This window comes from Lepisma saccharinum, chromosome 28 (genome assembly GCF_977018435.1).
Source record: "Lepisma saccharinum chromosome 28, izLepSacc3.1, whole genome shotgun sequence".
Lineage (NCBI taxonomy): Eukaryota > Metazoa > Arthropoda > Insecta > Zygentoma > Lepismatidae > Lepisma > Lepisma saccharinum.
In genome coordinates this window covers 14,694,553-14,721,589 of record NC_139256.1, presented here as the reverse complement: position 1 = coordinate 14,721,589, position 27,037 = coordinate 14,694,553, and the positions used below count along the sequence as shown (strand labels likewise).

The window sequence follows — 27,037 nt, the reverse complement described above, 5'->3', positions numbered from 1 at the left end:
ATGCCAACCACTACTTTCAAGACATGTTCCTATTGTTCGAAGGAGGTGGACGAGAAGGAACTGGATGAACATCGTTCAAGCTGCGGAGTTGAAGAAGTCGAGTGTGGAAATGGCTGCGGTCAGAAGATGCCTCGCTACATGCACCAACAGCATATGGAAGAGAGCTGCAAGAAGCGAAAGGTTCAGTGTCACTACTGTTCAGCTTCGATTTTGTTCAACGAAACAGAAGATCACAAACAGCAGTGTTCAATGGAAATTGTCGAGTGTCAGTTGATGTGCGGGTTTCAAGGTGAGCGTTTTTCTGTATCTAATCACGTGACGGAAAGTTGCCCCTATTGTACCCAGGCCGTAAGGAAATCTGAAATGGAGGAACACATTGCACAATGCGAAGAGGCGATATGTTGTGACGAATGCGGGAAGAAAGTTCCGAAAGAGAACATGGAGGTTCACTTGAAGGAATATTGCTCGAGGTGCATGAAGGAGTGCGTATTTTGCGACACATCGGTTGTAGAGGACACACTGCTTGAGCACTACGAGGTTTGTGAATTATTTCCAGTTCCCTGCGAGAAAAAATGTGGGAATAAATTTCCAAGAAAATATCTTCATATCCACTCAGAAGACTGTCCAAAGAGACTTGCCATGTGTGAATACTGTCAAATGAAAGTAGAATTTGAATTGCTCGAGAATCACCAATCAGAGTGCTCCAAATTTCTGGTTTCGTGCAGTGAAAATTGTGGGAAGAACATCTCTAGAGAATTCATGCAACAACATGTAGATGAAGAATGTGAAAAGCTGTTTGTCCCGTGTGTATACAAGCAAATGCTATGCACACATGAAGATTTCCCTTCTGGAATGAAGAAGCATATGGAAGAAAACGTCAACCATCACATGAAACTTATGAAGGATTTGATTGAAGAGAACGAGACTAATATGAAAAAGAAACTCGAGAAGATAGAGGCACAATGTGCTGAAAGTCTTAAAGTTATGCAAGAAAGTATCTCTCACCAGATGGAACTTATGAAAAACATGATTCGACAGCTTCAAGAGAATGAAATGAAAAGCGAGGAGAAAGTACAAAAGGTAGAGGAAAATGTTGTTACAGTTGAAAAGCAAATGAGAGAGACTATGAACCAGGAATTGCAAATTGTGAAAGACATGATTGAAACTAACAAAAAGAAAATAGAATCAGGAATGAAGACAATCGAAAGACTAGATCATGGTAGTTATTTGTGGAAAATCCCAAACATATTTCTTGCGGCAGGATATGCCAAGCAGAATAACTGCTTCGTATTTAGTTCTTCCTTTTACAGCAGTAAACATGGATACAAGTTGCAGACAGCGTTAAATTACAAAGAGGGTTACTTAGGAGTTCATATTCGCATCATATTAGGAGAGTTTGATTCAATTTTAAAGTGGCCTTTTGAAAAACGTGTAACATTCAAGCTAATTGACCAGAATGCAGGTGGCAAAGACATTACCAAGAGCTTTCGTGGGAGGGATATGGCTATTTTTCAGAGGCCAGAGAAAGGAAAATTGAATGGATTATATGGGTTCCAAAAGTATATTTCACTCAATCAATTAAATACCAGAAATTACATTGTAGACAAAGCTGTTAACCTAGAGGTGTGTGTAGATTAAACTAGACTATTTCTAATTTGTGTGAAGGGAAAGGGTAAAAATGTTAATGAGACTGAAAGTTTATATTATGACAATTCCAACACGTATTTACATATCTAAATATAAATATATATCCCCTTGTAGCGGATTCTTTTGTTTCAAATTCCATATTCCATTCGCTTTAGAGGTAAATATGAACCTATTTCTCTGGTAAATACATATTTCATATTATTTGCTTTAAAAAATGTAAAGTGCTCCCCTGTGCTTTGTAGCATGCGATGAAGGCGTACAGATGTGGAGTTCTGGGCACCGGAACTGATTCAACAGGTGGAAAAATATCGGATCTGCCCCATCGAGGATCGAACCCGGGTCTCTCGCATGGTAGTCAGACACCCTAACGACTGAGCGACAGCGGCTCTTATATTATGTGATAACTTCCATTATCTTTACAGCTTTGCACACTTAACCTTTCTCAAGGGCCTTTAAGATAAGATTTTTACATAAATAGGGGTTTTCCTTGTACATTTTGAGGGGTGTAAAATGAACATATGTGACGAAGCACACTGTTATTATCTTTATTGTGAATCTTCGTCTGAAGAAGACCCTGTTAAAGGGTGGAAACTTTACGTTTATAGTGTATATTTTTATGCAATAAATGTTGCCTTGGTCAGCATTTTAAGTTCTATAAATTGTAATTCATCCATTCGAGAATCGTGGTAGGTATGTAAAGTCGGAAAATGCTAGTTTCATTTTTTACATATAATATAGCACATATTTTACATATTTAAGTTATTTTACACATAATTTATATCATGGATGCCCACAGTTTTTTTCTTCGAGTGTGGAGAAAGACCTACACAAACCCAGTTGCGAACACATACACACACATACACACCTTTAAGCAATGCGCATAACACTTCATGTAAAACTGAACTTTTATTTCCGTTCTAATAACTAGATATAATTGAAGGTTAGCTAACCGCACTGACAGGAAACAATTATACAATTAAACAAATAATTATATGACAAATATACACATTAAACAAAAACTGCTCTACAGTGTTAAGACACCAACGCGAAGTTTGACACATTTTGTATTAATTTTATGCACAGGAACTACAAATTATCAACTAATTTAAACATCTGTCGGCGCAAAAGCCTATAAAAATTATCCTATTTCGAAAACCCTATAGTTTCAAACATTTTCCAACTAGCATTCAATAATCATGTATTCTCCTTCTTGTGTTAAATACCAAAGGTTTTCATGTTATTCTGTTCGTTTTGTACTCTGCTTATTTTGAATCATGGCAATACACAGTGGCGGCGATTGGGTTCTAAAACCGGGGGTTGAAATACAGTATATTTCCCTTTTCGGAACGAGTTTACAATACCGGACCACTCTCCAATTTCTATGAAATTTCGCCTACTCACTAATTGTGAACTCCTAATCACAAATCTGCATGTAATAATTGGCGGTCAAGTATGGAAATCGAGAAAAAAAACGAAATAAACTATGTTTTCTTAACGTAACGTAACCCTACCATAAGAACAATAGCTCCACGGAAGACGCCATTTTCCCAACAGGCAAGACAAGGTATAGTTCTCTTAGCTAAAATATTAATTTTTCTTTGTATTTATGCTAATGGAACCTAACCCAACAGGCCTAACCTAACCTCGTAGGCATTCCTCTGACGTCAGCAAGATTGTTGTGCGTAAAGGAAGACCATTAACGAATTGCGAAAGAAAGATAGTTCCGAATTGCTGTGTATGGACAATCACCGTGGTAAATCGCAAGGTTATTTTACAAGTTCTACACGTAAATGAACATTTTTAACAAGTGACCGCCAAATATGAACTACAGATACGTCATCAGGACACCGAAATTAGTAAGTAGGCGGAATTTTATAGAAACTGGAGAGTGGTCCGGGGTTGAAAGACAGTATATTTCCATTTTCGGAAATTGTAAACTCATGCCCCCTTTTCTTATGTAAGGTTTAGCATAGCGCGGGGACAACTGCCCCCCTCCCCCATGCCCCGCCACTGGCAATAGACAATGTATCTGTTACTCTAACTTTCTTGTCAACATTAGAGAAATCAATTACATATTTTATTTAGAATATACTCCCATTACTTCATGCGATATTGAACGCAGCTTCAATCAATACAAACCAGTGTTAAGGGATAGGAGGAGGAGATTCAGCTTTCAGCACTTGAAAGAAAGATTTGGTAACAGAAAACAAAACACTGTGCTACTTGTAGTACATGAAATGGCCTGTATGGAATGCTAGTATGTATATCATGTCTTTCATGTAAACAGAAAATGTATATTATGTGTTTCATGTAAGTAGAAAATGTTTAGGATTAGGGAAGAAAGACATTTTTTATTTGAATTTTGCATTTCAATAAATGCCAAGTAGAGCGTAAGCCTAATGCATTTTATTTAGCTAGATGAGCTCTTGCTTAATGAAATTTGCCATTTTTTCTACAATTGTAAGAACATATCTGGATTAATAACTATAACCTCTGGCGGAACAGTCCTTGAGGGGCAAGGACATACCCACTCTCGCATGCCTCAGCAGAGGTGGGCAATCATCCAATCAGTTACGGGGTGACGTGTGGTCAACACGACGAACCACAAGTCGTTGCTGTAGGTTTTTCATGACCTGGTTACACTATTCATTCGTAGCTACCCAATTTCCTCACGATGCTGGGTGGCCAGTGGTCCCATACAGTGGAACTAAATATATATTTACATAGCTAACACTTTTTTTTAGTATGTATAAATCAGTTCCCTGTTGATTAGCTCCCTAAGGGATATTTCATACCGAAGCGACACGCGGCACATGTCGCTTGAAAACGAACCAATCAACAGCAACGTTTCACACCGTGGAGTCATGACAGGCCGCACAAGCCTGCGTTGGATTGATGAAATTATAGGTATAAAATCTCCCTAAGTGTTCCAAGCAACTCTTAACTGAGTGGTGCGTGGTCAGTAAATCGAGTTCACCGTCGCTCTACATCTGTATCTCGAGGCGAGTCCGCGAGTATTACTTTCTGTAGTGGAACCACACGCAAAAGAACCTGCGCAGACCTGCGACTCCTGTGCATCATGTTCGCGCATGGATGGAAGGGGTAGAGTGGAGCATGCTTCCTTATGGTTCGAGTTGGACCGATGAAGGGAAAGGTGTGCGAAGGATTTTGGCGGAAGGTCCTTTTGTTTGTGGTCGTTCTATAGTTCACCAAAATTATCCTCACGATGCTGTGTCAACATCGGAGAGATCGCTCCCTATTTGGTTCAGCGGAGGCCCTGAACGGCTTTGCTCCGAGGAAAATTAAAGATGTCGAGAAAATTTTAAGTACTTCAACATCTAACATCAAAATGATAAGAAGTGCGCTTCAACAGTAACTATTAGTAAGCAAATGTTAGTCATTTTCCGTTGAATAATAGGCCAGTGGCGTAGTGCCAACGTGATCAAGAAATAGAAAAAAAACCTCCGCAATGCCCCGCCCCCTTCTTGAGGTTGCCCCACTTTCCAAGATGTTTATCCTCGTTTGGTAACGTGGAAAACAGTGTGTGTGTTTAAGTAATAACACACTAATACGATTCATCTTCACCCATCTTCATACACCACAGGACACTTCACTAAAAACACAATTACAAGAGGAAGGGAAAACAAATCTTCTCACCTTCTCCTCCCCCATGCACACGTATTCCAACTGGATGTTGAAAATATTCTAGACATTTGATGTAAAAAGAAATTGTCGAAATGCCAAAGGAAACTCACATCACCATAGGATTTTTTACTTTTATATTTTTAAAAAGTCTGGATGGCCCTCTAGGCGCATCTATCTATTGTTCATTTAACTTTGGAAAAATACTAGGTTCGTTTCTCCAAAGTTGGCAGAAAAGTAGATAGTACTTTTTTCAAGAATTACTTCCCCAACGGGTCTTACAAATCCGTCGTATTTAGCACTTTCTCTCTGAAGATGGCAACTGTGTCAACACTGCGAAAGTTCCCTCGCTGTGCCAGGCAAAAAAGGGCACGGCTGGTGTCTTATGGGCTAACCCCATTTGCTAACACCGCCCCCTGCCACCTTCTTCCCGGCTCATGGTGGAAATGTTACTCGCTGAGACTTCTCCAACCATCTGCACGTGTTTCGACTTGGTTAGGCCAGCTCTTGGGTGGCGCGGACCGCTGCCTCGCCGAGGGTACGAAACAGCTGGCGATGCAGTGAGGAGGTTGGGGCGGTTCATATCTAGTCTGTGGTTGGGGCGGTCGTCACGTTCAGCTTGACCGATTGCAAGATTCGAATCTCCTTGTCTGTAAACGATCAATGTATTAATTTAACAATACTTGGGCTAGGTATGCATTTCTTCTGAGGGTAGTGCTATGGCACGGCGGCTCTCCCCCTTGAGCCGCCGCTGGGACAGAGTATAAATAGGGGTGGTTTTGGGGATGAATCGCCCGATAAAATACAGAACGGGAGTATATTGTTTACTAATCCTCTTAGCACTTCCCGGCCGACCTCCGGGACGGAGTGGTTATCACAGCGCACTACGACGGCAGTGTCCCGGGTTCGAATCACGCTCTGGGCATGGGTGTTCTTTGGGCCTGTCCCTTCAATTTCATCATATAATCACTCATCTTCATATTCGCGATTAGTGAAAGTGGCAGAAAAACAAAGTAAAATAAATCAAATCAATCGATCTAAACACTTCCCAAAACAACATTTTTTCATGCCTGCGTATGTGTATGCACGTAACCAAATCGTTTTAAAATAATGCACAATGTAGAGGGAAAATACAAAGCACCAAGTACCACACTGAAGTCCCAGCACAGAATCCTGGCTCCGCCGCGGGATTAATATCTCCAATTTTGTCTTCCACTTATGTGTGGAGGGATTCATATAAACCTAATTAATTTCAGAAGCTATTTCGCCGATCTGTAACTTTCACATATCGATAATAGGGAAAAGCACATTGAGAAGCAGAGTGGAGTAGTCAATTATAATCCGTTATAGCTTGAGACCCCGTATGGTTTACCTGCGGATGAGGGGGCATAGAAAAGTGCACTACGCCACTGCTTCGAACAAAGTCTCGTTTGTAATCTTTGTACGTTTTTACTCCTACGTGCACTAGCTTGAACGTTCTGTTAGTTTACCTTGAAGTGCCCCTGCCTTATCTGTAGAAATTTTTTCAGCTGTCACAAATGAACTATAGTATTCTATCTCCTATTGTCAATGTAAATTCTGTAGCGATAAAAGATAAAAGTATCACGCCATATTCTACTTTCTGACGTTGCAGTAGATGAATATAATTTTTTGTGTTTGCTCTGCAACTGGTGCAGTGTTCACATGATCCTGCTGATCAAGAGATAACGAGATCCGTAGTCATCTTCCAACTTGGAAACCGCGTTTGCAATGTTTGTTGAGTAGATAATCTACTTAGTTCCCAGTTTAGAAGAAACACCTGCCACGTTTCAATTTGAAGACAGTCGAAGCACTTTCGTGAATGGCCAATATCTTTGTATATTTTATTGGGCTCAGACTTCGTTGTAAATCGGTTGGGTCTAGCATCTACCGATAAGAAAAGGAACAATCTCTGCAACAAAATTTAGACAAATGTGTACATAACGTAGAAGCAACCAATTCCAACTTCGTCATTCGTGAAGTGATACCTAAGTGCACGCCAGATGCCAACAACTACGTACATAACATGTTCGTTTTGCGGAAAAGATGTAGATAAAAAGATGTTAAATGACCACGTTTCCGGTTGTGGCAGTGAACAAGTTCAGTGTGACAAAGGATGTGAGTTTTCTTCTCCCCGGCCCACCGTAAGTCCACATGTGGACAGCAAGAAACCACAAGACAGCTGCTCAGAGGACTTTCCTGGGAACGAGATACAACATCACGAAAAACAGTGTTCGGTAGATCCTAAGCAAGAATTACAGAAGGGCTCGTCAAATGAACATAACGATGTGGGCGACAATAGTTCCTTGATGGCATTATCATGCGTCACCTGTCGCCATACTGTGACCCCACCAAACTGGGAAGAACATGAAAAACAGTGCAACTCGTCTATATTCGTCTGTGAGAAGTGTGGTGAAAAGGTCGAGAGAGAAGATGGTGACCTACATCAGAAGGATAAATGCGTGGATCAGTGCGTTTTCTGCGACAAGTATGTTATGAAGAATTCTCTGCCGGATCATCATAATCGCTGTGAGCTGATGCTAGTGCGGTGCCTGAACAAGTGTGGAGCGAAACTTCCGAGAAATGAGCTTACCTCGCACATGGAGGAATGCCCGAAGAAAATGGTGAAGTGTAAGTTTTGCGAAAAGGTGCTAGAAAGTCACTTGCTGGAGGATCACCTGTTTGAATGTCCTAAATTTATGGTTCCATGCCCTGAGGATTGTGCTCTTAGCATTGCAAGGAAGGACATGGAACAACACCTGGATGAAGAATGCAAGAAACTTCATTCTGCGTGCCCTTACATGGAAATGCAGTGCCCCTTTGAAGGTTTCCCTGCCGGAATAAGACGCCACATGAAGGAAGATGTCGATCACCATGTGGATCTCATGAAAAGTGCATTTGAAAAGATGGAGAGCAGAATTAAAGAACTTGAGGCCAAGCTAGAGAGCAAAGCTGAGAATCCTGGAGTGATGTCTAATGGTGAAACTACTACTAATGACCGCGTAATCACAGAAATCACACGGATAGGCCCCAAGTTGTGGAAAGTGACAAATGTATCCGCAATGATAGAACAACGCTACCCTGTCTACAGTCACCCAACTTACATGGGCAATTGTGGATACAAATATCGGTTTATTTTGCATCCGTTTCCGGAAGATAGGTTTAGAATTTTTTTCCAATTAATGCCCGGAGAGTTTGACTCCCTTTTACAATGGCCTTTCACGAGGACCATATATTTAAAGATCCTTGGTAATGATTCTAATGAAACATCCCAGTCGCCCTACGGATATGACGGTGAATTCATGCTGCCAAAGAGAGGGGAAAATAACCTAGCATATATAATTAGTTATGTGTCTCAGGAGTGGATTATGAAGAACATAATTGATGATGCAATACTCATAGAAATGAATGTAAGTTAATATGTATGTAGGCCTATACTATCACACACACACACACGCACCCCCCCCCCCCACACACATGTCAACAAAAATAGCCATGTAAATTATCGGAGAATTACAATGTTATGAACACAACATCACCTGTTACATATTTCTATATATTTGTACATTACCTATTTTTCGTTTAGAGCAAATATTTATACAAAAAAAATGTTCTTCTCTGGATTTCATCTAGTGATATAGATGACAAGCATTAAAAATATGCTTTCTCAAAAAATTAGGTAATTTTTATCTGACAGTAGCAGGTTATTCCTCTTCATTCGGTGATAATATTTTTCTGTATCGTGGAAATTTTAATGCATCTCGTGGGGTCATATCAGTTACAGAACTGTACCCGAAGGTGTTATCATTCGTGTTAGCAGCCTTTTCAATGTTATTTAGCGCATAACCATGGACGTCCGGAAGGGGCTCCCCCGGAAAATGAATGTCAAACAAAAAGTACATCTTTCACACATATAATTTAATTTCAGTCACAGTGATATAGCCTATGTAAATTATTGCAAGTGCATTGCAGGAACATGATAACTTCAAACTTAAGCAATATGTTTCAGGGGACAACACTATTATGGGGAGATGTGCCACGTATGCCCCCCTTGGAAAAACATACCTTGCATGCCCCTCCCTGGAAAAAATCCTGCGGACGTCCATGCACATTACAATTTCATTATTTTAAAATAACTTACAATAAGAACGCTCGGAAATTAATTTAGTAATTATAACACCATTAAGCCTTGTTTCCATGATATGAAAAACAATATGCTGCCTTGGTCAGCATATTGAGTTTTTTAATTTAGTACAATAACTTCTTTCTTTTTATCAGGAATCTCAAAAATAGCGGGAAATGAAATAATTAACCGAAGACTACAAAAATAATACATTATTATACGTTTTTGTACAGTAACACGTTTCAGAAAAATATTTCAACATATTTCTCATGCTGTGTTACACAAAATTCGGTCTTAATTGTTACCACTTTTGCTGAAGGTTTACAAATTTGTAATAAGGTAAAGATTATGCACTATGCTTCTTTCCGTTCAATTGAAATTGAAATGATTCCTGGTAAATATTGTCCTCTGTTGACGTAGAAGCTTCTTTTTAATTTTAGAACTTTTTTATTGCATAAAACGAAGCTACTAAACGTACTGGGAGACGGACAATTTGGCTACTGCAAACATTCGCGTGTGCGAGTTCCTTTCCGCAACACAATTCTTCATTAGATTTTATTTCCACTTTGGAAAAAAGGCGGCGGTAGGTTTAAAAAAATAAATACCAAAGAAAATTACAGTAAAATTTCAGATAATTATTGACTGATTCTTACACTTGTTGCTGCTTATGCGAAACTAAGATAGGACACGCTGTAAATGAACATGTAAGAGTAAATTTAAAAATGCAAACATTTGTCATGTGCAGTTCGTAACCGTATTGCAATTCGTTAAAGAGCATTCTGAAAATTTATTTTTTGATGAACCTGTTTGTAACTAGAGTTACATTAACTCAAAATAAACCAACACTGTTTGTAAGTGACACATACTATTTTGGAAAACGAATAAATATTTTCTCTGCACTGTGACGTTTCTTGCCCCTTCCCGGAAAAAAAATCCTACTGGAGCCCATGCCCCCCCCCTGTAAGTTATCTGAATAAATTTCAATATGCTTTCAAAGTTGTCAAGTCCTTTCTAAATCACCCTTTATATTACTGTAATTTAAATAAATTACATGCTCTTCTGTTTATTCTAATAACTTTATACTTTTACGCGTACGTGGGTGATGAACGTGACTGTTGCAATTTTGGAAGCTTTCATACCGAAGCGACACGCGACACGTGTCAGTTGGAAATGTATCTTCAGAAATAAATGCAACCTTTCGTACCGAAGCGACACACGCTATACGTATCGCTTGTCGCCTTAGTCAGCTGGTAGCACAAGCGAGTGAATACTTGTCTGTTTACACTTCGGTGTGAAATCCCCGTGTCACTTGTCGCTTCGGTTTGAAAGCTTTCTTAGTTCTCAGAAAACTAATGCTAAAAAAATTCTTAACAAGGATTTGCGTGTTGGCTGATGAACATATAAGCAATTGTTATTATTTCATAATCTTATTTAGACATAGACTTTTATTTCGTGACGAGGCAAAATTATGATTAATTATGCGATTCGTCTGCTGACAAAATTCTGGACTGATAGTGTCGCTAACCATATTACATGTCTCTAAAATGGCACTTCATTGACTACACTCAAAGAAGCGCTATTTCTAAATCCATTAAATACTGCACATGATCTCCACTTGACCACCTGACGCAAAGTGGTGTGTATATATATATATATATATATATTTTAGTCTCTTATGCCTTACCGTCTACAATATGTACTACGAGTATGTAGTATATAAATAATTAAATCAAGAAGACTTAGATGGACCTGTAAGAATGCCAAGACGAAGATGGAGGAATAACATTGAGACGGGACCTAAAGGAAATCTGTAAGGATGGAAAAGATTGGATTGATCTTGCCCAGGAGAGGGACAGATGGAAGGTTTGTGTTGCTGCAGCATAGGGTATAAGGCTAGAGAGTTGCATATATGCAGAGTGGGAGAGAGAGAGAAAAAAAGTCACAAAATCACCACATTATATTTTCAGTGTTACATCTTATCATATGTTTGCAACATATTCTGTGACCCTCCTCGAAAAAAAAAATTAGATTCGCCTACGAATATAATGAACTTATGTTATTGTTATTACAATGAAAATTGGAGACCGTGCCTGTACATAAGTTGGTGAGCAATCTCTCCACCGCAACTCGCCCTCCCCCGTAACAGCAGGATTTCTACGTCTCTTTAAGAAAAATATGACCGAGAAAACAACTGTTCAACATTCAACGTTCTAGAACCAATGGAATGGCAATATCTCCAATCTGGAACATGGATAAAGTATTTGAAGTCATTAGTAGATCTCGGGCTTTTTAGGTTCTAAAAAATGTGCTTTAGGTTCCTAAAATAGGCTCTAAAAATCCTAAAATAGGTTCTAAGAACCTTAAATTAGGCTCGAAAAATCCTGAAATAGGTTGCAAAAAGACTTAATTTGGTACAAAATTCCTGAAAAATACTGATTAGATACAATCGTTAAAAACCAAATTTCTCAAGAACAGTAATAACCAAATATTAATTATCTAAACAAATGTTCATTTATATCATTTTCAAAGTTATCTACAAATTATAATATAATACTGCACTTGTGCTGTTAGAGAAAGTTACTTGTTGGTATGACAAATGAATTACGTATGTATAATTTGCTGCACAATATCAGGGTGGCTACTCTCTTGGAATTCCTTGAATCCCTGGAATTATGCGTGAAATATTTGCTCTGGAAATTATTCATGAATTTTGGCAAGACATGAAAAAAGATACAACCGAATGTTTTCTCTACTCCCATTTTTCTCCGTAGACGTGAAAAATTGCAACTTTTTTATTAATCCAAATCCTATTAAATTTATACATCTTTATACATGCCCTGAGGTAAGTTTCTCTCAGTTTAGCTTTTATTTTATTTCATTTTTTTTAGGAAGAAAAAGAAAGCTACATGGAAAATAAAACAAAATTTTCTCAATCCGTTTACTTTGTTAGTGTCTTTTGCAGAACAATCTATCTGACAGACGGAAGATTATTACAAAATAATATATCTTGAAGTTGAATAGGTAAATTTTTTGGTACATTGAAATCATACAAACCCTTTACATTGTTAATATTTTTGTGTATGGAAGGAAGGGTGAGAGTCGATAATACGTAAGGTTGGAATAGAGAAAACATCTGCTTGTATCCTTGAATTTTTGGAAAGTTCGCCTTGAAAACCAGGAATTATGCTTGAATTTTTTCATGGTCCTATTGACTACCATGAATCTTTTGGCGTTATCCGCACTCAAACTCAACCTCTTGTCTGTGAGGATCATTTCATGTGCTGAAAATTATCTTTCAACAGAAACATAGTCAGTAGTGCGATTGCAATCAAGGGGTTCTGGGTTCGATACCCGGTGGAGGCACATAGTGGTTCGGATCCCACTTTGAACTGTAGGTCTAGTCCCGATTACAGTGCATAAAGTGGAATTAAAACACCAAATCAATTAACCAATTAAAGCAAATTTGAATGCTGAAACGTTACTTCGCAATGCGTGAATGCCAAAAAGGACCAAACTGACACGAGAGTGAGCCAGGCTGCACAGATCAGAAGTTTGCACTTCGGACTGTGCATGCAGTAGAGACGATTGGGTGCCAAAAGTGAGAATGGGGAGGAGTGGGGGGGACAAGAAGTTTACTTTATCTTAGTAGGCAAGGCTTAGCATTAAAAGTCTATAGTGCGGGTGTAAAAAGTAGGGCGGAACTGTCTCCTTTCGCCGCCACTGTCTGCAGGTAACAGTGACGTCAGACATTGTTTGTTTTGTTTAAAGCTTTGATAAACATTATATACTTGGAGGGAGGGAAATCGTCAGGAAACGTGTTTCAAACACGACAGTCATGGAATTATTTCGCCACCAAACCTAGTAAATACTCTGTGAGATATAAAAATCCGGTAAAACCTAAAAAATATATAAAAACCTAAAAAAAGGTTTAATTTAGGCACATAAACATAAAACTTCGTAAGTTTTTTAGTTTTTTAATGAAACGCTGATATAACTTGTTACTTCTTACTTACCTGCAAAGGAAAAAAAATGGTTAAAAACTTAAAATCCGACGTCTAGTAATTAGTAAGAAACAGTGCTTCCACCGACTTCTGTATTGAAAAGGACAATATTGCAACATATGCAATTTATGGCAGACATATTTGTTAAAATAAGTATCTAATATATTTATAATGTTTTATTATGTGTAAATGACGCCTTAAATTAGTTCAGATATTTAATTAAATAAAACAGGACAAAGTGTCCAACCGGGAATCAGATGAGTTTTCAAATTTTAGCCATATGGATTAGTACAGTGCCCTATTTGTTATCAGTGCACTACCCGCTGGCTACACTCTTTTTCATAAAAGTACAATCTTTTAATAATTTTGGTGTTCAATTCATTTTTGCACGCCACTAGAAATGTCCTCTCACACTCAAATTGAAAATGTTGGTAAAATCGTGAAAACAATCGACTTGAAGTCAAGCCTCGAGAAACAGCCTGGGATGGCCTTGCTGTGGCATATCAATACCTCAGTAATTATTGTGAATAATGCGTCACGAAATAAACACTATTTGTCTGCTACCGTGGCAACTACGTAACAAATGACGATGGATCAATGTCTATGTCTGCAGAATGATCAATAACAGTATTCTGTTTTCAGGGTACTAAAAAGCAAAATTGAAATATGGCGTGATAGAACATATCAATGTGATATTACTCTAACTATATAGAGTATAAAATTTGGTGGAATAATAGAGCTATGAAACACAACCCTAAGTACATGTACAATCACGGACACTTCTGGGTGGTAACTGCCACATTGACTTTCAATAGGAACATTACAACCAAAAAATGCCTATGACTGTACTGCTCATTAGGCAAAATCTACATCTAAATTAATTCAACCCGTATTTTAAATTCCATATTTTGTGTATTTTTTTTTCTTATTCTATGACGCTTCTCTACTTCTGTAGACCATTCGCGACTACATGCACCTTATGATAGCGTTGTTGCCTTGTAATCAAGGGGTTCCAGGTTCGATACCCGGTGGAGGCACCTAGAGGTTCGAATCACACTTAGGACTATAGGTCCAGTCCCGATTAGCCTTTCTGTGCATAAAGCGGACTCAAAATAAAAAAAAATCACTCAAAACACAAGCTATTTCATTGCATTGTGGACAAATAAAGTACAGGGTGGGCCAAAAGTCCCTTACCACCCCTTGTAAAAATCGTTTTAGTGGTAATTGGTGAATAACAACCATGTGTGACCACATTAGGCCTAGGGGGAAGTCATAAGGTGGGGGTGCCCTTGACGGCGGCCATCTTGAAAGCCGCCATCTTAGATAAAAGTCCAGTTTTGTAAATGGGAAGGTAGGCATGCGATACATGATTATAGGCTAGAATTTGATAAGGAAAACAATGGTGAAGTCGTAATGTTGAAATCTTCATTTGTTAAAAAGTTACAGGCATTCAAATGTTGGAATCACACCTTCATTTTTTATTTGTTGCAGGTGCCTAAATCATGCCACTAACCACAGAGGAGAGGAAAGAGTTAATAAGGGCATGGGGTGGAAGGAGTGCAAGGGTTGTAGCAGCTGAATTTAATGAACGGCACCCAGATCGACATCCTGTATCTCATGTGAGTGTTGCCAACCTCTTCCAGAAATTCATGGATACTGGTTCAGTAGCGGACAAACCCAGGTCTGGAAGACCCACTACAGCAACAGACGAAGGCTTAACCATAGCAGTGTTGGCATCTGTTGCAACATCACCACACCGCAGTACTCGTCGCCTCTCAGCGGCATGTGGTGTCAGCCGTACATCCATCAGACGCATCCTAAAGAAAAACAATTGGCATCCGTACAAATTGCAACTTCAACATTATTTATCATTAGACGACCCAGATTGACGCCTGGAATTCTGTGACTGGACAGTTGCCCAACTTGAAGCAGATCCCACATTCGCCTCAAAAATACTGTTTTCCGACGAAGCGAATTTTTATGTGCAAGGAGAGGTCAATAAACAAAACTGTCGCTATTGGTCCGCTACCAATCCTCACTGGGTTGACCCCTGTAAATTGGTAGGAGCTGGTAAAGTTATGGTGTGGTGCGGCCTACGGGGTACCAAACTAATAGGTCCATTCGTCATTCCTGGTAACCTTAATGATGATCATTATTTGGCAATGTTGCGTGATCTCATCCTGCCGTCCGTGTTGTCCGAGGATGGCACATTTCCCTTATTTTCCAACATAATGGTGCACCTCCGCATTATGGATTAAACGTCCGTGATTATCTGCATGAACAATTTCCTGGCCGGTGGATCGGGCGTTGTGGTCCCATTGAGTGGCCGGCACGTTCACCCGATCTGACTCCATTGGATTTTTATTTGTGGGGTCATTTAAAGGCCAAGGTATACGCCGAGAAGATCAGGAATGTTGCTCACCTGGAAGAAAGGATCTTTGCAGCCTGTGCTGATATTTTACCTGACACACTTAGCAGGGTCATGGACAATTGGGGTGAACGACTACACACGTGCGTGGCGCTGGAGGGCGTTCACGTAGAGCACGTAGAGCACCATATGTAAAAGTGTGATTCCAACATTTGAATGCCTGTAACTTTTTAACAAATGAAGATTTCAACATTACAACTTCACCATTGTTTTCCTTATCAAATTCTAGCCTATAATCATGTATCGCATGCCTACCTTCCCATTTACAAAACTGGACTTGTATCCAAGATGGCGGCTTTCAAGATGGCCGCCGTCAAGGGCACCCCCAATTTATGACTTCCCCCTAGGCCTAATGTGGTCACACATTTGTTGTTATTCGTCAATTTCCACTAAAACGATTTTTACAAGGGGTGGTAAGGGACTCTTGGCCCACCCTGTATATAAAATTTTATTTAACAGCTTTAAGTCATAGAAATATACCATTTTGTAACTTTCTTATGGAAATAATAGGTGATGATTTTTCAAATGTTGTAATTATTTTTTATTGATGCAAGTATTGTTCAACGAAATAACGAAACCTCATTCTTTTCAAAATATTTTTCTGGCAGGTCGTGTTCGCTAAAAGCGATTCGATTTTATACTTTCCTGAAGCCAGCAACACGAAATTGCGTTTCAATGTGACCTGTTGCACGCAAGGTGACGGGAAATTCCCGACGAAACAAAAATATGACCACCACTTCCGTTTCGCGTTACTGACAGCAGTTTCCGTCGCGAGGTCTCTGGCGTTTGTATCGGGAAAAATTGCATGAAACGATTTAGTGCGCACATGGAATGCTAGTCAATAATTTGTTTCCTCTGTTGCTATGCTTGCCGTTGAACACGGTGCGGGACGGTTCTGTTTCTGAACCATTATCGATCTCGATGTAGAAGATGCCTACAACTGTATACAAGTTCTGCTCGTTCTGCGATAAGGAGATCCAAGATATACCATGCTCTGCATCTGTATGCACGTTAAACGTGTTTGTTTAATGCATACAAACCTTTAGCAAGCGCGCAGTGGAAATTTCCGCCTTATAGGTCTACTTATTTGCTATGGGGCAGCTATGTTAATAGAAAGTACAGATACAACACCTTTTCCAAAATATGCGAGTTTATTCATATTCACATAATGTGCAAGCACCATTAGTCTACATAAAGAAAGATTTTCGATGTTAAACTCGCTGAAATAAACAATTTTCGTGTCGTACCACTTGTGCCAGTTGGATGGTTATTAATTGAACTAAATAATTAAAAATGATGAACTAAATCTATTCCTTTACAGTCAAGTGAATTCTCCACGTAGTTTAACGGACGAGAAAGAACAAAATATAATTTTGGTGTGTGAGTGCCAATTCGACTTAAAAGTACTTATCCTTCTCCTCCCATGTCGGGGTTTCTCGGACACCTTCTTAAGGTGTCTGTCTAGAGGAAAAACTACTTCCTCTCCCTGGGCCAGAATCCAAAATGCGCTGCCTGAAGGGCTGCGACTTCGCACCAAGGTTTCCTTGTTACGTCATTGCGTAACCGATGCTATTGCCCTCTGGTGGCAAAATTAAGAAGATTCCATCCATCTGGCACACAAATAAACAAAATGACGGCTCCGCGCGCACTACGGTCCATACACTTCCCCCTCCCCCATGTGAAATCAGAAAAACATGGACACAGTGCGGGCGAGACCCTCAAACAAAAAAATATACAAACACTAATGAAAACTTAATAATGGAAGGATAACATTGGAAGTGTAAATCGTTTCTTGCCAGCCCTTATTGTTGATCGCAGACAGATGGTATAATAGATGGTAGGTGTCGACTTTTCCATGTCTGTCGATTTTGGAGTAAGGCTTTATGGCTACGGTCTTCCTTCTTCCATTTACAATTGGAATCTCCAGGATATGTTCCAAGTTGTTCTTTCCAGTCGTCCTCATCCTGATTTGTTTGGAGTTTGGTGCTGCATACGTCACATCGTTCTCCTGACTCAGTCTCGAAGTTGAAATTTGCCTGCCCAGGTGTTGTAGCTCGATGAAAGCGAAAGTTTCCCCGGTGCATGTTTGGCTGTCTTCTTCTTCCACCACCTGTTCCGTATCGGTGCTCCGCGGGAGTTGACCTTGGAGGCGTAGTACACGGGACTTCCTGCTGCCTGGAATATTGCTGTGGATAACTTGTCTGTAACGAATTAAAGTCTGTAAACAAACTGTTCAAATGCCATTTTATCGGTATTTTCACTTTCGCGTACGGAACCGTAACGCACTTTTGTTGAAAGTCAAGAAGAAGCTTATTGTTTTTCATAAAGTTTACACCAAGCACTATGTCCACTGGAAGGTTTTCATATAAATATGCCCACATAGGCCAAGTCAATGTTTCAAGCTGTACAGTGAATTGCACTACCTTTTTAAGGATGACGTTCTGTTCTCCTTGTGTTATCTTTAAATAACAATCTTGAACATTAACTGGACACTTTGAACGTAACAAATTAAATGTTTTATTACTAATTAAGTTTTCTGTGCTTCCAGTATCAAGACATGCTTTAACATTTATCACTTTGTTTAATGTACTATCTACAAAAACTGCAGTGGCTTTTTCACTTTTTTCTGGTGTTTCTTGAACACGCATGTTTTGTAGCAAGTTAGCATCACGCGAACCGTAATTATACTTTTGTGAGGCTGTATGTCTTGTACCACACTTATGATAGAATTTGGGGATATTTTCCTTAAAATAAGTCACATTCCTTTCTTCGTCTTTTCCTTTTTGTTGGGAACTTCGGTAAAAGTCACTTTTTACCGTGAGGTGCTTTTGTAGTTTTTCGAGTATTATCTCGAATTGAGCATAAGTTTTTGGAATTTCTAGAAACAATAATCTTTCTGATATATTTGGGAGTAGCCTGTCGATCACAAGCGCAATGAACTGAGATTCTGTCCAATTCACTTGTAGTAACAATGCACACCGCTTTCTATCTAAGAAAAATTGGAGTGGGGATTCCTTCACTGACTGCTTGCATAGCACATATGTCTGGATAATCTCGTCCCTGCCCAATGAGGTCACAAAAACGTCTAATATCTCAGTTGCTAAATGTTGCCATTGCACACCTTCTCGAAGATGTTGCAACCACTTAGGCACTAAACGTTCGTGTACTTTGTCTAGTAATGACACAAGAACATCGTGTGTAGGGAAAATTTTAAGTTCTAGAATTTTCTGAATTTCTAGCAAGAAACCAAATATAGATATAGCATCACAATTAATCAAGCGAGGAATTTTCTGTAAGAGATTATGCATCGAGCTAGATGCTGCCTGAGTTGATATTTTAGACAGTTCTGGTCCCTTGAATATGGTCCCTGTATTCACAACAGACGTGACATTTTCTTGACGAGAAATGGGTTGAAAGTTAATCAAATCTCCCCCACTCGAGTTACCACGGTTTACACACGTGAACTCCATTGCAGATAAAGGATTTAGTTCATTATGTAACGCAGATCTGCGAGTTGAAAACATTCCGGCGAAGTGAATTCCTTGTGGAGTATCTAGTACCCCCTTCTCATCTACAGTTACAAATGGATTTAACTGGTAGTGCGCCATTTTACAGAAGTTTTAACTGCCCCATGCAATTCGACAGAGAACCGTGCTCTGCATCTGTATGCACGTTAAACTTGAATGTTTAATGCATACAAACCTTTAGCAAGCGCGCAGTGGAAATTTCCGCCTTATAGGTATACTTATTTGCTATGGGGCAGCTATGTTAATAGAAAGTACAGATACAACACCTTTTCCAAAATATGCGAGTTTATTCATATTCACATAATGTGCAAGCACCATTAGTCTACATAAAGAAAGATTTTCGATGTTAAACTCGCTGAAATAAACAATTTTCGTGTCGTACCACTTGTGCCAGTTGGATGGTTATTAATTGAACTAAATAATTAAAAATGATGAACTAAATCTATTCCTTTACAGTCAAGTGAATTCTCCACGTAGTTTAACGGACGAGAAAGAACAAAATATAATTTTGGTGTGTGAGTGCCAATTCGACTTAAAAGTACTTATCCTTCTCCTCCCATGTCGGGGTTTCTCGGACACCTTCTTAAGGTGTCTGTCTAGAGGAAAAACTACTTCCTCTCCCTGGGCCAGAATCCAAAATGCGCTGCCTGAAGGGCTGCGACTTCGCACCAAGGTTTCCTTGTTACGTCATTGCGTAACCAATGCTATTGCCCTCTGGTGGCAAAATTAAGAAGATTCCATCCATCTGGCACACAAATAAACAAAATGACGGCTCCGCGCGCACTACAGTCCATAAAGAAGATCTTGAGAAGCACCGTTCGCGTTGCGGGAGGGAGAAGGTTGATTGTGGATACAACTGTGGTCTGAAAATCGCCCGCAGTATCCTGAAACAGCATATGGAAGAGAGTTGCGTCAAAAGGAAATCCGTTTGTAGGTTTTGTTTAGGGGCGTTTCCGCGGGAAGAAATGGAGGGTCACTTCAAACAGTGTTCAGAGGACGTTCAGCAGGACATGTCTGGACTTGAAGGCGATTGCAGTCTACTTGAAGACATGGCCACACACAGTATCCAGTCTTCGTTGTTCACCTGTGCCTCTTGCAGTACGACACTGAGGAGAGGAGATGTAGAAGAACATGGAGTACAGTGTAAGGTATCTATACTCGTCTGTGGTAAATGCGAGACAAAAGTTGACCCTAAGGAGGTGGACAATCACCTGAAGGAAAAGTGCGTGAAGTGCGTCACCCAGTGCGTGTTTTGCGACAAGGACGTTGATGAGAACTTGATGGCGGTTCACTATAAGCTCTGCAAACTCATTCCCGTAAGATGCGGGAATAAGTGCGGGAACAAACTGCCTCGGAAGGAAATTCCTTACCATATGGAAGAAGACTGCCCGAAGAGGATGGTGGAGTGCGTTCACTGCACGACAAAAGTCGAGGCTCGTTTGTTGGCCAATCACCACTCCGAGTGTGGGAAGTTTCCTGTTCAGTGTCTTGAGAATTGTGGTGTCATCATCCCAAGAGGAAAACTACAGAAGCACTTGGATGAGGAGTGTAAGAAGCTCTACACTCACTGCATTTATAAGAAGCTGTCGTGCAAATTCGAAGGGTTTCCCGCCGATCAACGAAAGCACCTGAATGAGAACATCGGTGCACACATGGAACTCATGAACAACCAGATCGAGAAACTTGAAGCTGTGGTTGTAGATCTACAGAAAACAGTGAATCAACTTCGAGTCTAATAGTTCACTTAAGCAAAATATCTTCAACTCTTAATTGTATACATCGGAATTCCGGTTGACGTTGTGCGTGTATTTATATCCTTAGGCTGCTTTGAAGCATGGACGTCCGGGCCGCAATGGAAGGCCACGCCCGCCCCCCCCCCTTTCCCCCTGGAAATTGAAGGTCAACCAAAAAGTATATATTTCGCATATAGGCCGTGTCCGAAAGGTGCAAGACCATACTTCAAGCGAGCATCCTCCGAGAATGGTCTTGCAGTGCGGTCTTCAAGTCGTGGACTGGAAGTGAAAGTCTTTCGAATTGCACTTCGACTGCAGCGCCAAATACGATCAGTAGATAAAACTGAGGACTCGTTGTTTTCCTCGCGTTTTAAACACTTTTTTTCATCATAGATATCACATAGCATTTTCAAATGTTTTGACACATATATTTCCACACATTAGAAGCACTTTAACCAACAACTTCCTGACTCTCATAACGTATATTTAACCCGTGTTGCTGGCTTTCTATCTCCGCGATTTTAAACAAATGAATAACGAGTGTGGATATCACGTGACCTAGTCACCAACCATCTGTGCTGCGAGCTGCGAACTTGTGTGCTTCTGTTCTTGGCGCTTTCGAACTGTACTAGGTGACGTCATTTCCGTCAAGACCATACTTCAAGTATCTACTTTGTACCTTTCGGACAGAGCCATAATTTCATTCCAGCCACAATAATATGTGTTAATTATTGAATGAATGATAAATTCAAACTGAATCAATATTTTTTGAGGGGATAACACTATTATGGGGGAAATGTGTCTTATTTGCGCCCCCCCGAAAAAAAATACCTTGATTGCTCCTCTTCAGAAAAAAAACCTGCGGACATCCATGCTTTGAAGTATTTATTCAAAGTCGTATGTGTCTAATTTCACACATAATTTTATAGAAGGCTTTCAAATGGACATTGATGGATCATTGTACACAAAACAATGCTGAGAGTAAGTGAGAAAAATGTATCTATCCTTAATGCTAAAAGTAAAGGTGATATTTTAAAGACTAAGACGGAGAAATATTGATAAATTAGCGGGAATCAATCAATCATACAAAGCAGTTTCTTAGTTAGTGATATGGTACAAAAAAAAATACATATGCATAATTACGAAAAGTAACATATTGCATACACTGTGTTGTTTTCATTTTCACATAATACTATTTGCCAGGAAGGAAGATTTTTGCACTCCTAGTGCTGAAAAAGCAACCGCTGGTCTAAACAGCTTATTAATGTGTCCATAATGTGGCAGTGAGTGTGGGGGGATGAATATCAAATAAGTGTTCTAATTTTAGTGATGAAACACAAGTGGTTCTTTTTATTTTAGGGAGGACCATAATTTTGAGCCACAAGCAATCCCGGTTGAAACGAGCGCTATAAATTTTCAAGTTTATATGATATATAAAGTTTTCAAACATATGTAAATGAGAATGCTCGTACATACATTATTTTTTACGAAAAAACTACAATTTTCGTAAGAGAACATTTTAAAACAATTTCGAGCAATGCTGATAAAAAATGTTTCATGTGTCCCAGTTAATGTACTACAAATGCCACAATATTTCAAATTAGAATACAATGTACGTACAGAGTTCGAATTAAAGGGGGAGAAGGGGGATTTCTCCCCCTCTCCTAAGTTTAGTTTTCCGTATTGTTCATTCACAAGCGAGGAAAGAAACTTTTCCTCTCTAATTGTATGTTTAATTGTTGCTATAATTATTATTCACCCATGATTAGAAAGTATTAGAACTGAAATCGATGAACATCGCATTGCATTTCGTATGCAAATAATAATAATAATATTTGCTGAAAACATGATAATACTGGATCTATACATACAGAAATAAATGCAATTAAAAACTGAACTACATATTTTTACAATTATTCGTGGAATATTTAATTCGAGTGTGAACAGTGGCGAAGTAAAAACCTTCTCTCGTGGGTAGTCGAATGATCTTGTTTTAAATGTCACCCGTTAGACTCAAATAATATTTAATATTAGTTTTAGCCGGCCTCCATGGCGGGTTCCGGGTTCGAATCCTAGCCTGGGCATAGGTGTTCTTTGTGAGTGTCCCTTCATCAATTCCATCGTATCATCATTCATTCTCATCTTTGCGATTAGCCAAACGTAGCAGAAAAGCGAAGTAAAATAAACCAAATCAATCAATATTAGTTTTATTTTCTCGGAGGGCAATAGCTTAATGTTAGATGATTTAGTTGTTAATTTTATACGTCTTGGGGAAGATGATCACTCAGTTTGGATGTCAAGTTCGAGTGGTTGTCTTTTTAGATCAAATGGTCGGAGGGTGCTGATCACCCCCTGCGTTGTGAAATACAAGATTATTCAAAATTAAGTAGATTATTTTAACCGTTTATTGGGAAAAAAATTTAATTATTGTAATGAAAAATTTATCAAATGAAAGCTTATATTTCAAAGAATTTACATAAAACGAACATTACAAGTTTTAGGCATGTGCTCCACTAGTTACCCTACACCTAACCTAACCTAACCAAAGCTAATAATTCATCGGCGCAAAGTCGGAAGATCCTGGTATCCATTACAAAAGACTTTGATTACTTCGATCCACTGGCGCACGCAGGAGACGCAGGAGGAAGCTGATGGGGCTACAGCCCCTCCCAAAATTGTGAGAAAATAAAAATTTTCAAATGAAAGCAAAAAAGAATACAAAAACACTAAACGGATAAATGCACACACACTTAAAAATTACACTCGATTGCCAGCTTTGACATTGAACAACTTTTAAAAACAAAGATTAGGAATGGTAATTACGAAATTTTTCATTGTGTATACCCCCCTCCCAATTAAGCAATATCCATTTACAACTCAAGTGCTCTCCGAAAAATAAATCCTGTGCACGCTAGTGCTTCGCGATCCAAAGGCGTGGATAATTTCCAATGAGAAAATCACCACATACAATGGAAAAGTCATATCAATCTGCTGCCATGTATTGGGAATTTGAGTACACAATTAAAAAAAAGATGCGTTATTTATTACAAGGAAGCTTTAATTAGCCTAATTACCTTTTCGCTGTGTTGTTCCTTTTTAACAAACCTTTATTATTGATTGATTGATTTGCTTTATTTACACTTTTGGCTAATTTGCAAAGATGGGGATGTGTGATGATATGATGAAATTGATGAATGGACACGTACAACCATCCAGGCCCAGGCCAGGATTCGAACCCGGGACCCCTGGCATCGTAGCGTGATGTGCTAACCACTCCGCCAAGGGGGCCGGCAACGTTTGAATCATGCCAATTAAAACAGTTTCGGAAATGTACAAAGGGAAAAGTGTTTAACCTGCAGTAGTGCTAGAAGTGAGGGGGTTATGAATGGATGGTAGCAACCCCCAGCTAGCAAAATTTTCGCAAAGCATTCCTCCAGCTGTCTCATTGTCCCTGTTAACCATACGTTAATCCCAAGGCTCGACCGAACATCCCCCTTCGTCTTGGAATTTGTTCAAAGGCAAAGCGCTGGGCAATATATTTGGAAAACTGTCCAGTTATTTTCATTCGTCCTCTTTTAACATCCTACATCCTGTGTTTCTAACGAGGAATAGAATTGCAATGAGACCACAGCAGATGTTACTCTTCGTCAATATGCCATTATTGTTTCGGCTCTTAAAATTCCTATTGTGTGTGTGTGTGCGTATGTGGGTAAAAAAAAAGGAAATTTTACACTGGAGCATACAAGTACGAATATACAAAATTATAATAAAATATGATTCTAGAACATTCCATTCACGACATAATTTAAGTAGGATATTTGTACATTCTTGTATTATACTCATAGAATGGGACAATAAGTGATTTTAGAGAGAGCTCAGTAAGGACTAGCTTTTATGGCAGGATTTATTTTTCGGAATTGTAAAGGTGGATAGTAAAGCTGCTTTCTGTGGGGCGAAATACACACTAGGGTTTTCATATATTTAGATACTTCCACTCTCAAAAATGGCAGAGATTTGCATTTACCACCCTATTTTTTCTCAGTTTTTCACTGTTTTTCTCAAATTTTCGGAAGGGGCTGTAGCCCCATCAGCTCTGCGTACGCCAGTGTGTGCAAACCAGTTGAAGTAAGAATAAATGGCACTGTTTATTCAAAAGGTGGTCGGGTTTAATACGTTCTGCCGCGCTTCATTTATGGAGCCCCCCTTTATATTTAGCCACTCGGGTGGGAGACGCTTTGTTTACTTGCAGAATACTTTATGCCGCGCTTGTGAATTTCTTAATACAAATAGACGAGCTTGTTTTTTCTGGAAGATATTTAATAATTAATATTTTTGTGATCGCGGTTTTGTTTTTAAGTGTCAAGCTGGTGTGAATGTGGCAAGACAATTACTTTGTCATGTGCATGGGCTATTGTTTGAGTATATAGTATTATTTATATAATAATGGACACAGGGACGGGGATGTTGACGGAGGTTATAATCCCCTCTTTTGATTTAGCTGTAGTAAGGGAAAAGTTCATAGCATTGGTTAATGAAAACAGAAACCAACTCCCTTTGAAACTTCCAACGCACGAATTATATTTACATTAATTAATTATTCGTGTTGGCGGACCCACAAGTCGTCACTGGGTAATAAAAATATACAGAAAAAGATTAAGAAATTAAACCGTCAACTGGCACAAAATAAGTCGATGACGTAAGGACATCTTCATTATGTACACACCCTATCATCGAGCAATAATTATGTAGCATAGCTATAAGCAATAAGTGGAATATACACTGTACATATATTCAATTTATTAATAGCCAAAGTATTCTGTCCCCGCAGCAAACTAATAAAAACCAAATCAATCAATTTTCAATTTTGTTTAGTAATACTTACAAGGATTATATTAAAGGTGGTGCCTCACACCCTCAAACACAAAGGGAAAGATCTTCTGAAGAGAGAATATTTGTTGCTCTGTTTTTGAATTGTTGAAGGTTGCATGCTGAAATATATTACCATATATATGTATGTATATCAAGAGAGTGTTCAAATTTTAATAAGTTTCAACATTTGATCATTTCAAAATATGCTACCGTCTTGCCTCTTTACAACGAGCTCAAGAACGCTTCTGTATCTTCATTCGTTCCCGAGATATACGTAATTGAAATGGGAATGTTGCTCAAAAATGACATTTTGAACAACCTTCGTATAATTCGTAATAATCATAGTTCAGCAAAATCATTTCACACGTATTGGTTTAGGAACATAGCAAAGCTGTGTTTATTGAGTTTATTGAGCAATTTTCACACCGAAAGTACACCTGGGGGCATTGGTGCATGTACATTACAAAATACAACATGTTGACATCGCACATAATATATATCTATACATAAATTTGGCAGAATTTTTTTATAATAATATAACATAATATAATAGTAAAACACACAATGACAAATTATTTGTTGAAGTGAACTAGTGCTGTAAAAGTACATGTTATATAGTGTATACAATCTAAATTTATTTTATAAAGTTATTTAATTCTTGAAATTCTTGAACTGAATATAATGTGTATTCCAATAACAATTTTTTCACTTTACTTTTAAAGATTGTGATTCTCTCAAAATTTTTGTAACTTTTTGGTAATATATTGTATAACTGGATGCCTGAGTAAAAAGGTCATCAAAATTGGCGACTATGGGGTCAACTCCAGCCTGATATGAGATGGAATGACCCATCCTGTTTACATATACATACATACATATATATAGATATTTCCACTCTCAAAAATGTATGTGTATATATATAAACTCTTGAGTCTCTGGGAAAAATTCCAAACAAGACCTCGCAAATATGACGTATACAAGAGGAGATTTCAATTCATTTTTTATATGAATTGGGAATAATTAAAATTTATATACTTCCTACATTTATC

General features: G+C 38.8%; 3 protein-coding genes across 3 annotated transcripts; all 3 read left to right on the top strand.

Annotated features, from left to right (window-relative positions):
• On the top strand, positions 1-1,638 carry LOC145980613 (TNF receptor-associated factor 4-like). Its single transcript, XM_083113650.1, has one exon. The coding sequence runs from the start codon at positions 1-3 to the stop codon at positions 1,636-1,638; it is 1,638 nt and encodes a 545-aa protein (XP_082969776.1).
• A 6,368-nt stretch (positions 1,639-8,006) lies between these two features.
• LOC145980612 (TNF receptor-associated factor 4-like) lies at positions 8,007-8,726 on the top strand. Its single transcript, XM_083113649.1, has one exon. The coding sequence runs from the start codon at positions 8,007-8,009 to the stop codon at positions 8,724-8,726; it is 720 nt and encodes a 239-aa protein (XP_082969775.1).
• An 11,625-nt stretch (positions 8,727-20,351) lies between these two features.
• Positions 20,352-21,122, top strand: LOC145980611 (TNF receptor-associated factor 4-like). Its single transcript, XM_083113648.1, has one exon. The coding sequence runs from the start codon at positions 20,352-20,354 to the stop codon at positions 21,120-21,122; it is 771 nt and encodes a 256-aa protein (XP_082969774.1).
• Positions 21,123-27,037: the final 5,915 nt, after the last annotated feature.

Coding starts and splice junctions, on each gene's coding strand:
- LOC145980613 (XM_083113650.1), top strand. CDS start 1: ATGCCAACCACTACTTTCAAGACATGTTCCTATTGTTCGAAGGAGGTG.
- LOC145980611 (XM_083113648.1), top strand. CDS start 20,352: ATGGAGGGTCACTTCAAACAGTGTTCAGAGGACGTTCAGCAGGACATG.
- LOC145980612 (XM_083113649.1), top strand. CDS start 8,007: ATGGTTCCATGCCCTGAGGATTGTGCTCTTAGCATTGCAAGGAAGGAC.